The sequence below is a fragment of the Manis javanica genome, chromosome 15 (assembly GCF_040802235.1).
Source record: "Manis javanica isolate MJ-LG chromosome 15, MJ_LKY, whole genome shotgun sequence".
Taxonomy (NCBI): Eukaryota; Metazoa; Chordata; class Mammalia; order Pholidota; family Manidae; genus Manis; species Manis javanica.
The window spans coordinates 30994062-31009596 of record NC_133170.1 but is presented as its reverse complement, the minus strand read 5'-3'; the positions used below and the strand labels follow the sequence as shown (position 1 = coordinate 31009596).

Here is a 15535-nt window from a genome sequence, read left to right as displayed (position 1 = left end):
AGCCATAAGAAGTGGAAAAATCCAACCATTTGCAGCAACATGGATGGAGCTGGAGAGTATTATGCTCAGTGAAATAAGCCATGCGGAGAAAGAGAAATACCAAATGATTTCACTCATCTGAGGAGTATAGGAACAAAGGAAAAACTGAAGGAACAAAACAGCAGCGGAATTACAGAACCCAAAAATGGACTAACAGGTACCAAAGGGAAAGGAACTGGGGAGGATGGGTGGGCAGGGAGGGATAAGGGAGGGGAAGAAAAAGGGGGGTATTAAGATTAGCATGCATGGGGGGGAGGGAGAAAGGGGAGGGTGGGCTGCACAACACAGAGAGGACAAGTAGTGACTCTACAACATTTTGCTAAGCTGATGGACAGTAACCGTAATGTGGTTGTTAGGGGGGACCTGATATAGGGGAGAGCATAGTAAACATAGTATTCTTCATGTAAGTGTAGATTAAAAATAAAAAAATAAAAAAAAGAAAGAAAGGAATGAAAGAAAGGAAAGAAAGAAAGGGAGGGAGGGAGGGAGGGAGGGAGGGAGGGAGGGAGGGAGGGAGGGAGGGAGGGAGGGAGGGAGGAAGGAAGGAAGGAAGGAAGGAAGGAAGGAAGGAAGGAAGGAAGGAAGGAAGGAAGGAAGGAAGGAAGGAAGGAAGGAAGGAAGAAAGAAAGAAAGAAAGAAAGAAAGAAAGAAAGAAAGAAAGAAAGAAAGAAAGAAAGAAAGAAAGAAAGAAAGAAAGAAAGAAAGAAAGGGGGATTACTCCTTTACAGGATAAAACTATTGGTAAATCAAAGATCAACGCATGCTTTAAATATCCTTAATGTTGATCAATTAAAGGGTGTCAGATGATCAGCTATGGAGGTACTCTTTTCTGATAATATTCCTTTCTCTTAATTAAAAGAAAAAAAAAAAGCAGTTACTGTGTGCTGACCTCCAATGGGTTCTGCACAGTGGTATAGAGGGCATTGCAAAGTGTGGGCAAAGGGTCTGTTTGTTTCTATGCAGAAGATGAAGGCCTAGCTTGGATACCCAGAAAACGAACTAAGATACGATATGAGGAGGAGCTTCCGGCATCAGCACTCTCTGGAGGACTTGTGCCGGGGGATGATCATCAAAAAGCCTCCACAGGGATCCGGACGATGCTGCGGTTGTGGCTGCATCCAGCCCACCGTCTCCTGGACTTGCCATAGGAATGAGGAGGGAGAGGTCTAGGCCGGCATGTGCATACAGTGAGACAACGAATTTGACCGGATCTGTACCGTTGGAACTCAACCAGGAGTTGGGAGGGGTGCAAGTTGTAGCACTCCAAAATCTTATGACTATAGACTATCTACGGTTAAAAGAACATATGGGATGTGAACAGATCCCAGAAATTGGCTGCTTTAATTTGTCTGATGGTTCAAGTACAGTTGAACAATATCCATCATATCATAGATAAATTTTCACAAATGCCTAGGGTGCCAAATGGTTTTCTTGGCTTCACTGTAGATGGATGGTAATTATAGATTTGCTTTGTTTATGTCACCATATTCCTATTATGTTAATATGTGTGTGCAAATTAGTTAGTAGTTTAAAACCTATACATACGTAAGGTACTATGCAGGAAGATATGTCAAAGAAATAATCAATCCTCCCATGTTTCCTTCATATGCTACATCTATAGCTTTTCTTCTTCCTTCCTAATTACAACCCTTAAATAGAATTCGTGCCTCATATCGAATTTACCGAGTATCCTCCAGGTGGTAAAGATATCTCGAGACAAGTGCTGAGCATAGAAGCCACAGGGCATAAATCTGCAAAGAAGTAAAAAGCTAACCTTTGCAAACAATATGGCTTCTCTCTCACTTACCAACTTTACATTTCCCTGTATGGCCCCAGAAGATGACTGGTTAGCCAGAGATGGGTAAGATTCCTCAAGGGAGGAACAACCTAAGACAGGCACAGTCGCAGGGGGGCCATCAGGTGAGAATTTGGGGATCAACAGAGGTGAGGCTTAGAACCTCACCCCCCCTGCTTTGAGAGAAATCTTCTGCATCCGTGGATGTCTTGCTGCCCTCGTCTAGCCTGGATTAATACTTAGTCCATAGGCACACACCTGATCATCTGATCATCTACATTTGCCCTCTTACAGCACTAAACTATGTTTTCTACCTTTATCTTGCATCTACCTACCACTTCAGCATTTTATTAAAAATAAAAATAATAATAATAAAGGGAGAAATGTGGGATCAACATATAAATCAAGTACAAAAATCAAACGAATATTCATATTTGACCTGATTGTTTATAGGTCATAATGCATGATCAAAACCGATAGTTTCTGTGATGAATGCCCTTGTACTGTTCACCATGTAAGAATTTATTCACTATGTAAGAATTCGTTCACCATGTAAGAACTTGTTCGTTATGCTTCAGAAGATTGGAGACTGATGAGAATTAGGCTTGAGATGAATTAATGATTGTACATTGAGCGTTGACCCCCCTATACTGAATTTTATTGTTGTTAACAACCATTTGATCAATAAATATGAGAGATGCCCTCTCAAAAAAAAAAAAAAACAAAATAAAAATAAAAAAATAAAAAATAAAAAATAAAAGTAATAATAATAATAATAATAAGGGAGAAATGTGGGATTCACATATAAATCAAGTATAAAAATCAAACGAATATTCATATTTGACCTGATTGTCTGTAGTTCATAATGCGTGATCAAAATCGAAAGTTTCTGTGATGACTGCCCTTGTACTGTTCACCATGTAAGAACTTATTCACTATGTAAGAATTTGTTCACCATGTAAGAACTTGTTTGTTATGTTTCAGAAGATTGGAGACTGTTGAGAATTAGGTTTGGAGTGGATTAATGATTGTGCATTGAGTCCCCTATACAGAATTTTATTGTTGTTAACAACCATTTGATCAATAAATATGAGAGACGCCCTCTCAAAAAAAAAAAAAAAAAAAACACAAAAGAGAAATTACTGCCTTTGGTGTGCTCATCAGTAGACTGGACATGGCTAAAGAATCAGTAAGTTTGAAGACAGGTAAATAGAAACTTCCCAAACTGAAATGACAGGAGGAAAGAAACTTTTTTAATGTACAGAACACCCAAGAACTTTGGGGCAATTCCAAAAGGTACAACATACATGAACAGCTGAGCCCTGAACAATGCTGAGGTAAAGGGTGCCAATGCCCCTGTGCAATCAAAAGTCCATGCATAACTTTTTGACTTCCCAAAAACTTACTCCTAAAGCCTACTGTTGACTAGAAGCCTTACTGATAATATGAAGTCTATTAACACATATTTTGTACATACTGTATTCTTACAATAAAATAAGCTGGAGGAAGGAAAATGTTTTTCAAATTGTCAAAAATCTCCAAAATATTTTCCAATACATGTATTGAAAAAAATACACGTATAAGTGGTCCCATGGAGTTCAAACCTGTATTGTTCAAGAGTCAACTATAATTAGAATACCAGAAGGAAAAGAAGGGAGAAGTATTTTAAGTAATAATAGTTATTAAGAACTTTACAAAATTTATGGTGGACACCAAATCAGGAAGCTCAGAACACCAGGCAAAATAAAGACTAAAAATCTATACACAGGCCATCATATTAAATAAAAAGACAAAAAGAAGAGCTTAAAAAAATCAGATGGAAAAAACACCTTTAGCTATGGAGCAATAATGTTAAGAACTTCAGTGAACTTCTCATCAGAAATAAAATGAGCAAGAAGATAGCAGAGTAAAATATTTAAAATCTTAGAGGAAAACATCCACCAACCTACAATCTCTATCTAGTGTTACTATCCTTCAAAAGTAAAGGAAAAAAGACTTTCTCAGGCAAACAAAACCTGAGAAATTCACAGACCAGAAACTTACCTGCAAGACATATTAAAAGAAGTTCTTCAGGGAGAAGTGCACTGATACAGGTCAAAACTCCCATATACATAAAGGAAAAAGGAATTAAAGATGGAATAAATGAAGCAAAAATTACATTTTTTATTATTCTTATTCTTGCTGTATTAAAAAGTACCAACTTAACATATGGGGTGATTACAGCATATGAATAAACAAAATGAATGGTAACAATGTCACCAGAGAAGGATGGAAGGAATTGGGAATACTTTGTTATTTGGTACCCCCACACTGTACATAAAGTGGGATCTCATTATTTGAAGGTGGACTTTGATTAGTTAAAAATGTATGTTGTATTATTTTTTGGATATGACAACAAAAGCACAGGCAACAAAAGGAAAAATGAGCAAATGGGACCACATCAAACTAAAAAGCTTCTAAACAGCAATGAAAACCATCAAATTAAAAAGGAAACCTACAGAATGGGAGAAAATATTCACAAACCATATAGCTGATATGGGTTGATTATCCAAAATCTGTAAGGAATTCATTAACTGAAGAGCAAGAAAAGCAAATAATCTGATCAAAAAATTGGCAGAGGACCTGTATAGACATTTTTCCAAAGAAGACACACAAATGGCCAACAGATACATGAAAAGGTGTTTGGCATCACTAATCACCAGGGGAATGTAAATCAAAACTACAATCACCTCATACCAGGTAGGATAGCCATTATCAAAAAGACAAGAGGTAAGTTTCAGAAGGGTGTGGAGAAAAGGTAACCCCTGTTTAATGCTGGTGGGAATGCAAATGGACATGGCCATTTTAGAAACAGTAAGAAGGCTCTTCTAAAAATGAAGACCAGAACTACTATATGATCCAGCAGTCCCACTCCTGAATATGTATTCAAAGGAAATGAAATCAGTATGTCAAAGAGGTATCTGCATACTGATGTTCATTACAGCATTATTCACAATAGCCAAGACATGAGACCATCTTAAGTGTCCATCAACAGATTAAGAGAATGTTGTATATGTAACACAATGGAATAGTATTCAGCCATGAAAAAAGAAGGAAATTCTACCCTTTGTGACAACATGGATGAATGCTGGATGCCAAGGGCTGGGAGGGTAGAAATCGGGAAGTGTTGATCAAAGGGTACAAGCTTTTCAGTTATGAGATGATGCAAGTTCTGGAGATCTAATGCAGGATAGTGATTACAGCTAGTAATACTGTACTGTACACTTGAAATTTGCCAAGACAGCAGATCTAAAAAAGTGTTCTCACCACAAAGAAAGAAATGATAACTATGTAAGGTGATAAGCACATGTCAATTAGCTTGACTGTAGTAATCATTTCACAATGTATACATACATCAAATCATCATATTGTACACTTTATATATAGGTTTTATTTGTCAATTATATGTCAGTAAGGCTGGGAGAAGAGTCAAAATGTATATTGCAAACTCTAGGGTGTTTAAAAACTTTAAGAAATATAACTGATATGCTAAGAGAAGAAAGTAATGGAATCATATAAAATGCTCAATTAAAACAAGAGAAGGCAGAAAAAGGGGAAAAAAGAAATGAAGAATAAATGAAACAAATAGAAAACTACAGTAACTCCTTCTTGGAGTTGTGCATGGTGGAAGCAATACAAAAGGAAAACATTAGGAAAAGGAACAACTATCCAGAATCAAACAAGGGAAAATACAAAAAGAAAAATGGCCATGTGTAGTAAGTAAAACAGGAAATAAATCAAAGTAGGGGAAAGCCATCAATCTTCTCTGCCAAATAACCTTATTTTTGCTCATGTACTTGAATATAAAGCCTAAAATACAAGAGACCAAATAAATAACCAGCTACAGAGGTACCATGACAACAAGGAGATTAAAAATAAACAAATAGAAAGAAAATGGAGATTGTCATAAACAGAGGAGTTTAGAATATTAATGAACAGCATTATTCTTGATAGTTACTGCTCAGTTTTATAACCCTAAATACATCTGACAGCTACACCTTTCATAGCCAGGTATTAAATAGAAAACTACCTCCTTTTTCAGTAAGGGGAAAAAAAGTCAGCCATCAAATCTGAATTAGTTGTAACTAGAAGCCTTAATCTCAAAAAAAATATATTTTCCTACATATTCAAAACTAAGTCTAAGATACAGATTTTCTTCCTTTCCTTAGTTTAAGAATGACTTTACTTTTAGCCTACACTAAATGAAGATTCATTATGAGGGTATCATGTTGAATACACACAATATATGGAAAAAGAACAAAACTGAAATCTCCAGACAAGACTGTACCCCTTTTTCTTTAGTAATCATACAAACTGGACCCAGTTAACATAACTGCTCAAAAGTCTCAGTTCCAATTCTCAGAGAGTTGATAGCTCAGAGATTACAAATATGAAGGTGCTTTGAAAACTATAAACTGTCACATATATAATTATTAGAGAGATACAAATCAAAGGAACAGATAATAAATATCTGCACCATATACTAATATTCACCAGTCTGGGTGACTATCACTGTTAAATTATTTCCTTCTAGGAAGCCTGATGCCAACAGAAGAAAAAGATCAGATAACTGGGAATTTTACACTGTGGTCTTAGGGGAGCAGCATATTTTAATCTTCTGACCTGCCAATTGTCTAAGAGTTTCTCAGTAGTAAAACAAAATGGGATAAGAATGCTAAGACACTCAGTCAAGGTATAAATAGTATTTTGAGCATTCAGGGATTATTTTTCAACTGGTAAATTATTCCATATGAACGCTGTAAAGTTTTCTACTGTTGTTTAGAGCAAAACAAAAAAAAATGGAAGTTTCTTTAACCTTTTTCAATTGTGATTCCATTTTCACACACTCCTCCTTCTTCTGCTCCAAAGCAATCTCAAGGGTCTTGAGCCGGGAGTCCTTTTTCAGTCCTGAGGAAGCCAGGGAAGAAGCATGCTCTTTCAGGTCCAAGAGTGAAGCCTGAAAGAAGCAACAAGCATCTACAATAAATACTGACAATCCTCAAAATGGAGATTTAGAGTTTTTACTTTATTATCCTGGTGCCTTGTACTTTCTTTCCATTACCATGCACTGACATATTTTCCATTTCAAGAAATTTCACGATATATAGACATTATTAGCTTGAGCTTTCAAGTCCTAACTAAAGTAAGGTAAATTCCAAAGAAATACCAATTGAATAGTGATTTAAAGATTTCTATCAAAATAAGTGAAATGCAGAAATTCCCACAAAATAAATGAGATGTACATCAAGCTTTGTGAATGTAAGTAGTCAAACTTAGTAGCTACACTAGTGTGAAATATTAAGTATTTTTCAATTTTAGAAGAAAAATTTTGCTAGGAATTTAAATTTCCATGTTTTCCTAAAAATACTAGAAAAAAATCCGGAGAATGTCCCTAAAGTTCATACATATTACCTGATCACTTTAGGCATTTTTGCTACTTAGGTCACATTAACAAGATTCTCCAAAAGCATGACCAAGTATGTTAACTCATCTAATTGGTCAGCAATCATTTAAGATCTCTGCCAATGTTGAGGTGCAGTTAAAGAGCACCTTGAGTTGTAAATTAATTGTCCATAATTTGCATATTCCTTTCCCCTTTTCTCTAAATGTAACAGGGCTTCAATTATTCTAGAACTATAAAAAGATCATTAATAAGTAAAAAACCAACTCATAACACACTGAAAGAGGTAAGACAGGAAATTAATGATCCAATCTACTATGTCTCTGCAAATATTCTGAAACATCCCATAATATCTCCCAAAAGGCCTGCTGAAAGAATATCAGGGACATCTTCCATCAAGTATTTTTGCATACGCATTACATTAACACCAACATTATACACGCAATGCACAGACAAAGCAAACCAAGTAATTCTATTTGGGTGATCTTAACCTCTTTCTCAGAGAGGTCGCCTTGCAACAGGCTGACTTTTTCTTTCAAGTCTTTAAGATCTTTTTTGTAGTTATCAATTTCTTCTTGCTTCTCTCGCTCATCTCTGTCCCGCTGCTCCTTTAAGCGTTCAATGGTCCGCTCCTGATAAAAGAGCACATCGGTACATGAGGCAATCCCTTTCATACGCATATTCTATGACTGCAGTTCAGCCTTTAGGTGTAAATTTGACAGTTCTATCCTCTATTCAAAAGATGGTTATTAGATGTTAATTTACTTTTTAAAGAATTCACCTTTCCTACATATTTTCCTATAACAAAGATCTGGCTTTGTTCTTCTGTTCCCCCTAGGTCTCTTTCCTATCATCTCTACTACTGTTAGGTAGCCAGAAAGCATGATTTTGGAATAATCCCATTTATTCAATTTCCAAGGAACCTTAAGGACAGTAAGTAACAAATATTTTTCCCTTATCTGTAATTTACATTTCCTACAAGTCAATAGAAATAACTCATAATTCACACACCTAAAAAGGGAACATTGGGGAGATTATAATATGCTGAGCTTAATGCATAAAGAGAAAAGAGAAACCATTAAAATTTTTATCTCTCAACAGATACTCAGGAAGTTTAAAACTTAAAGCAATTTAGGTACATTTCTGGGTACTATTTCTGAATATATTCAGGATCAAGCCTTGATCTCTGCCAGTTAGTCTGAAGCATTCTGCATCCAAGAGGCTTAAGGAACAGTGAACCTATTCCATTAAAAAAAAAAATCCAATTAAAATACCCTACCAAGACTTCTTAAACCTCCTTCCAAGACATTAACACTTGACATGTTGGGCCACTTCTTTATTTAGTCAACCATTTCTGAAAAACTAGGTTTGTCCATAAAGACAAAATGAAGTAGCAAGGCCAAGATCAGAAAACCAGCAAGTACACTGTATAAATAACTAAAATCCATGGACATATTAGGTACCAATGTGGTATAGTAAAGGAGAGCTAATTATACACTGCCTTGTGATGGTCAATGTCTGATATTCCTACAACCCCAAATTCTACTTGACCGTATAAATAAAAAGAACTTCTCCTTTACCATCAGAAGATGATAAATGGGGAACACATGGCTTTATTCTTTTGAAATTTCAGCTATTGCCCACTAGTGTGCAATCCATCTTATCTAGTACCAGATGCTTAAACAGGTAAAAATGAAATGGATTTTCTTTCCCCTTATACTATGCATGTCAGCAACAGTACAGACAGCTCTTTTCCCTTTTACCAAAAGGGATTTCTTCTGTGTTCTAGACCCAAGTCTCATAAATAGAGGAAACTATAGATTCAGAAGAGAGCAGGTATACATGGCGAGCCTGGCCGCGCCACTCACTTTCTCTGCGAGGGCTTCCTCCAAAGTTGTCAAGGCAGTATCAGTGTTGGTGGTATCGGCCTGCAGGGATTTGACTCGTTCTTTCAAACTGCTCATCTGTTTTTCCTTATCTCTAAGTTGCTCTTGAAGATTTTCAATCTGAGTGTATACAATTAAGGAGTAAAAAGGAAATTAAAAGAAATAAAAACTTTCACAAGAAAAAAATCATGTTGAGTTGGAAACAGGTGGATTAGTACTGTGTGTATATTCTGAAGAAATAATTGAATCCTAAGTGTTTCAGAATTGCATGCAAAACTTCAAACCCAGAATTTATGCCAGATCAGAGAAAAGACACACAGATGGGTATGTCATACACACATATACATAAACCTATAAAGAAATAAGTAGCGAGGGGTGCAGCCAAGATGGCGGTGTGAGTAGGACAGTGGGAATCTCCTCACAAAAACATACATATTTTTGAAAATACAACAAATACAACTATCCCTAAAAGAGAGACCAGAAGACATAGGACAACAGCCAGACTACATCCACACCTACAAGAACCCAGCACCTGGGGAAAGGGGTAAGATACAAGCCGCAGCCCGGGGGGACCCAAGGCCCCTTACCCCAGCTCCCGGTGGGAGGAGAGGAGTCAGAGCGGGGAGGGAGAGGGAGCCCAGGACTGCTTAACACCCAGCCTTAGCCATCCGCACCAGAGTACAGACACACAGTGCACACGTGGAGTGCTGGAAACTAGGGAAGCAGGACAATAAGACCTGTGAGCGGGTCCCGCAGCCAGCACCCCTGGGACAAAGAAAAGCGAGTGCTTTTTGAAAGTTTTAAAGGGACAGGGACCCCACAGCTGGACGGAAGCATCCTGGGTCACAGTCCAGCAGCTGAAATTACAGGAAACTCCAGGCGCACTAACCCCCTGGGCAACAGCTCTGAGACCCCTCAAGGAGGTAAACAGCCCAACAGCCGGTCCATTATGTCTCCGGGGCCCCGCCATAGCAGAGCAGCAGCCTGAGGCTGGCCACACCCACCGCAAGGGAGCTTCCTCCATACACGCAGGGCAAGATACAGAGAACCAATCTACACGCAATTGCCCAACACAAGCCACTAGGGGTCGCAGTTGTCGCAGTAAAGAAAGGCCATGAGCAAGTAGAGAGTCTTGACTCTTCCAGCTGACAGATGAGTCAATAGCATACCACTGCACCTATCAACATTAAAAGGCAAAAAAAATTGATCCAGACAAGATTAACCCAGAGAGCTTCGACATCTTCTACATCTTCCCCCTGAGAAGGAACCTGGGGAGATAGATTTAACCAATCTTCCTGAAAAAGAATTCAAAACAAAAGTCATAACCATGCTGATGGACTTGCACAGAAATATGCAAGTACTAAGGAGGGAGAATACAGAAATAAAACAATCCCTGGAAGGACTTCAAAGCAGAATGGATGAGATGCAAGAGACCATTAATGGACTAGAAAAGAAAGAACAGGAATGCAGAGAAGCTGATGCAGAGAGAGATAAAAGGATCTCCAGGAATGAAAGAATTTTAAGAGAACTGTGTGACCAATTGAAAGGAACAATATCGGCATTATAGGGGTACCAGAAGAAGAAGAGAGAGAAAAAGGGATAGAAAGTGTCTTTGAAGAAATAATTGCTGAAAACTTCCCCAAACAACGGGAGGAAATGGCCTCTAAGACTACAGAGGTACACAGAACTCCCATGACAAGGGATCCAAGAAGGGCAACACCAAGACACACAATAATTAAAATGGCAAAGATCAAAGACAAGGACAAAGTATTAAAGGCAGCCATGGAGAAAAAAAAGGTCACCTACAAAGGAAAACCAATCAGGCTATCATCAGACTTCTCAACAGAAACCTTACAGGCCAGAAGAGAATGGCATGAAATACTTAATGCAATGAAACAGAAGGGCCTTGACACAAGGATACTGTATCCAGCACGACTATCATTTAAATATGATGGCGGGATTAAACAATTCCCAGACAAGCAAAAGTTGAGGGAATTTGCCTCCCACAAACCACCTTTATAGGGACTGCTCTAGATGAGAGCACTCCTAAAAAGAGCACAGAACAAAATACCCAACATATGAAGAAGAGACGAGGAGGAATAAGAAGGGAGAGAAATAAAGAATCATCAAACCGTGTTTATAATAGCTCAATAAGCGAGTTAAGTTAGACAGTAAGATAGTAAAGAAGCTAACCATGAACCTTTGGTAACCACAAACTTAAAGCCTGCAATGGCAATAAGTACATACCTTTCAATAATCACCCTAAATGTAAATGGACTGAATGCACCAATCAAAAGACACAGAGTAATAGAATGGATAAAAAAGCAAAACCCATCCATATGCTGCTTACAAGAGACTCACCTCAAACCCAAAGACATGCACAGACTTAAAGTCAAGAGATGGAAAAAGATATTCCATGCAAACAACAGAGAGAAAAAACTAGGTGTTGCAATACTAGTATCAGACAAAATAGACTTCAAAATAAAGAAAGTAACAAAAGATAAAGGACATCACATAATGATAAAGGGCTCAGTCCAAAAAGAGGATATAACCATTCTAAATATATATGCACCCAATACAGGAGCACCAACATATGTGAAACAAATACTAACAGAATTAAAGGAGGAAATAGAATGCAATGCATTCATTTTGGGAGACTTCAACACACCACGCACTCCAAAAGACAGATCCACCAGACAGAAAATAAGTAAAGACACACAGGCACTGAACAACACACTAGAACAGATGGACCTAATAGACATCTACAGAACTCTACATCCAAAAGCAACAGGATACACATTTTCTCAAGTGCACATGGAACATTCTCCAGAATAGACCACATACTAGGCCACAAAAAGCGCCTCAGTAAATTCCAAAAGATTGAAATCGTACCAACCAACTTTTCAGACCACAAAGGTATAAAACTAGAAATAAATTGTACCAAGAAAGCAAAAAGGCTCACAAACACATGGAGGCTTAACAACACGCTTCTAAATAGTCAATGTATCAACGACCCAATTAAAATGGAGATCCAGCAATATATGGAAATAAATGACAACAACAACACAAAGCCCAACTTCTGTGGGACGCTGCGAAACCAGTCTTAAGAAGAAAGTATATAGCAATCCAGGCATATTTAAAGAAGGAAGAACAATCCCAAATGAATGGTCTAATGTCACAATTATCGAAATTGGAAAAAGAAGAACAAATGAGGCCTAAGGTCAGCAGAAGGAGGGACAGAATAAAGATCAGAGAAGAAATAAACAAAATTGAGAAGAATAAAATAGCAAAACTCAATGAAACCAAGAGCTGGTTCTTCAAGAAAATAAACAAAATAGATAAGCCTCTACCCAGACTTATTAAGAGGAAAAGAGAGTCAACACACATCAACAGAAACAGAAACAAGAAAGGAAAAGTCAGGGCGGACCCCACAGAAATACAAAGAATTATTAGAGAGTACTATGAAAACCTATATGCAAACAAGCTGGGAAACCTAGGAGAAATGGACAACTTCCTAGAAAAATACAACCTTCCAAGACTGACCCAGAAAGAAACAGAAAATCTAAACAAACCAATTAACAGCAACAAAACTGAAGCAGTAATCAAAATCTACCAAAGAACAAAACCCCCGGGCCAGATGGATTTCTTTGGAATTTTATCAGACATACAGAGAAGATATAATACCCATTCTCCTTAAAGTTTTCCAAAAAATAGAAGAGGACGGAATACTCCCAAACTCATTCTATGAAGCCAACTTCACCCTAATACCAAAACCAGGCAAAGATCCCACCAAAAAAGAAAATTACAGACCAATATCCCTCATGAACGTAGATGCAAAAATACTCAACAAAATATTAGCAAACCGAATTCAAAAATACATCAAAAGGATCATGCACCATGACCAAGTGGCATTCATCCCAGGGATGCAAGGATGGTACAATATTCGAAAATCCATCAACATCACCCACCACATCAACAAAAAGAAAGACAAAAACCATATGATCATCTCCATAGATGCTGAAAAACCATTTGACAAAATTCAACATCCATTCATGATAAAAACTCTCAACAAAATGGGTACAGAGGGCAAGTACCTCAACATAATAAAGGCCATATATGATAAACCCACAGCCAACATCATACTGAACAGCAAGAAGCTGAAAGCTTTTCCTCTGATCGGGAACAAGACAGGGACGCCCACTCTCCCCACTGTTATTCAACATAGTACTGGAGGTCCTAGCCACAGCAATTAGACAAAAGAAAGAAATACAAGGAATCCAGATTGGTAAAGAAGAAGTTAAACTGTCATTATGTACAGATGACATTATATTGTACATAAAAAACCCTAAAGACTCCACTCCAAAACTACTAGAGCTAATATCGGAATTCAGTAAAGTTGCAGGACACAAAATTAACACACAGAAATCTGTGGCTTTCCTATACAGTAACAATAAACTAATAGAAAGAGAAATCAGGAAGACAATTCCATTCAAAATAGCATCAAAAAGAATAAAATACCTAGGAATAAACTTAACCAAGGAAGTGAAAGACCTATACCCTGAAAACTATAAGACACTCTTAAGAGAAATTAAAGAGGTCACTAAGAAATGGAAACTCATCCCATGCTCCTGGCTAGGAAGAATTAATATCGTCAAATGGCCATCCTGCCCAAAGCAATATACAGATTCGATGCAATCCCTATCAAACTACCAACAGCATTCTTCAATGAACTAGAACAAATAGTTCAAAAATTCATATGGAAACACCAATGACCCCGAATAGCCAATGCAATCCTGAGAAGGAAGAATAAAGTGGGAGGCATCTCACTCCCCAACTTCAAGCTCTACTACAAAGCCACAGTAATCAAGACAATTTGGTACTGGCACAAGAACAGAGCCACAGACCAATGGAACAGAATAGAGACTCCAAATATTAACCCAAACATATATGGTCAACTAATATTTGATAAAGGAGCCATGGACATACAATGGGGAAATGACAGTCTCTTCAGCAGATGGTGCTGGCAAAACTGGACAGCTACATGTAAGAGAATGAAACTGGATCACTGTCTAACCCCATACACAAAAGTAAATTCAAAATGGATCAAAGACCTGAATATAAGTCATGAAACCATAAAACTCTTAGAAAAAAACATAGGTAAAAATCTCATGGACATAAACATGAGTGACTTCTTCATGAACATATCTCCCCAGGCAAGGGAAACCAAGGCAAAAATGAACAAATGGGACTATATCAAGCTAAAAGCTTCTGTTCAGCAAAGGACACCATCAATAGAACAAAAAGGTATCCTACAGTATGGGAGAATATATTCATAAGTGACAGATCCGATAAAGGGCTGACCTCCAAAATATATAAAGAGCTCACACACCTCAACAAACAAAAAGCAAATAATGCAATTAAAAAATGGGCAGAGGAGCTGAATAGACAGTTCTTTAAAGAAGAAATTCATATGGCCAACAGACACATGAAAAGATGCTCCACATCGCTTGTCATCAGAGAAATGCAAATTAAAACCACAATGAGATATCATCTCACACCAGTAAGGATGGCTACCATCCAAAAGACAAACAACAACAAATGTTGGCAAGGTTGTGGAGAAAGGGGTACCCTCCTACACTGCTGGTGGGAATGTAAATTAGTTCAGCCATTGTGGAAAGCAGTATGGAGGTTCCTCAAAATGCTCAAAATAGAAATACCATTTAACCCAGGAATTCCACTTCTAGGAATTTACCCTAAGAATGCAGCACTCCAGTTTCAAAAAGACAGATGCACCCCTATGTTTATCACAGCACTATTTACAATAGCCTTATATGGAAGCAACCTAAATGTCCATCAGTAGATGAATGGATAAAGAAGATGTGGTAAATATACACAATGGAATATTACTCAGCTATAAGAAAAAAACAGATCCTACCATTTGCAACAACATGGATGGAGCTAGAGGGTATTATGCTCAGTGAAATAAGCCAGGCAGAGAAAGACAAGTACCAAATGATATCACTCATATGCAGAGTATAAGAACAAAAGAAAACTGAAGGAACAAAACAGCAGCAGAAGCACAGAACCCAAGAATGGACTAAAAGTTACCAAATGGAAAGGGACTGGGGAGGATGGGTGGGAAGGGAGTGATAAGGGCAGGAAAAAAATAAAGGGGGCATTATGATTAACATGTATAGTGGGGGGGGGGCACAGGGAGGGCTGTGCAACACAGAGAAGACAAGTAGTGATTTTACACCATCTTACTATGTTGATGGACAATGACTGTGAACTAGTATGTGGAGGTGACTTGGTGAAGGGGGAGCCTAGTAAACATAATGTTCTTCATGTAATTATAGATTAATGATACCAAAATAA

The 15535-nt window shown here is 37.7% G+C and overlaps 1 protein-coding gene across 17 annotated transcripts in view; it reads right to left on the bottom strand.

Annotated features, from left to right (window-relative positions):
• ERC1 (ELKS/RAB6-interacting/CAST family member 1) overlaps positions 1-15535 on the bottom strand; it is a 724558-nt gene that overhangs the window by 465813 nt on the left and 243210 nt on the right. For all 17 annotated transcript variants that reach the window (XM_073222497.1, XM_073222500.1, XM_073222503.1 and 14 more), the window contains 3 exons: positions 9143-9280; positions 7766-7906; positions 6690-6830 (listed from right to left, as the gene is read on the bottom strand). In XM_073222497.1, the coding sequence (XP_073078598.1) occupies positions 6690-6830; positions 7766-7906; positions 9143-9280 (420 nt within the window). The remainder of the gene's footprint in view (positions 1-6689; positions 6831-7765; positions 7907-9142; positions 9281-15535) is intronic.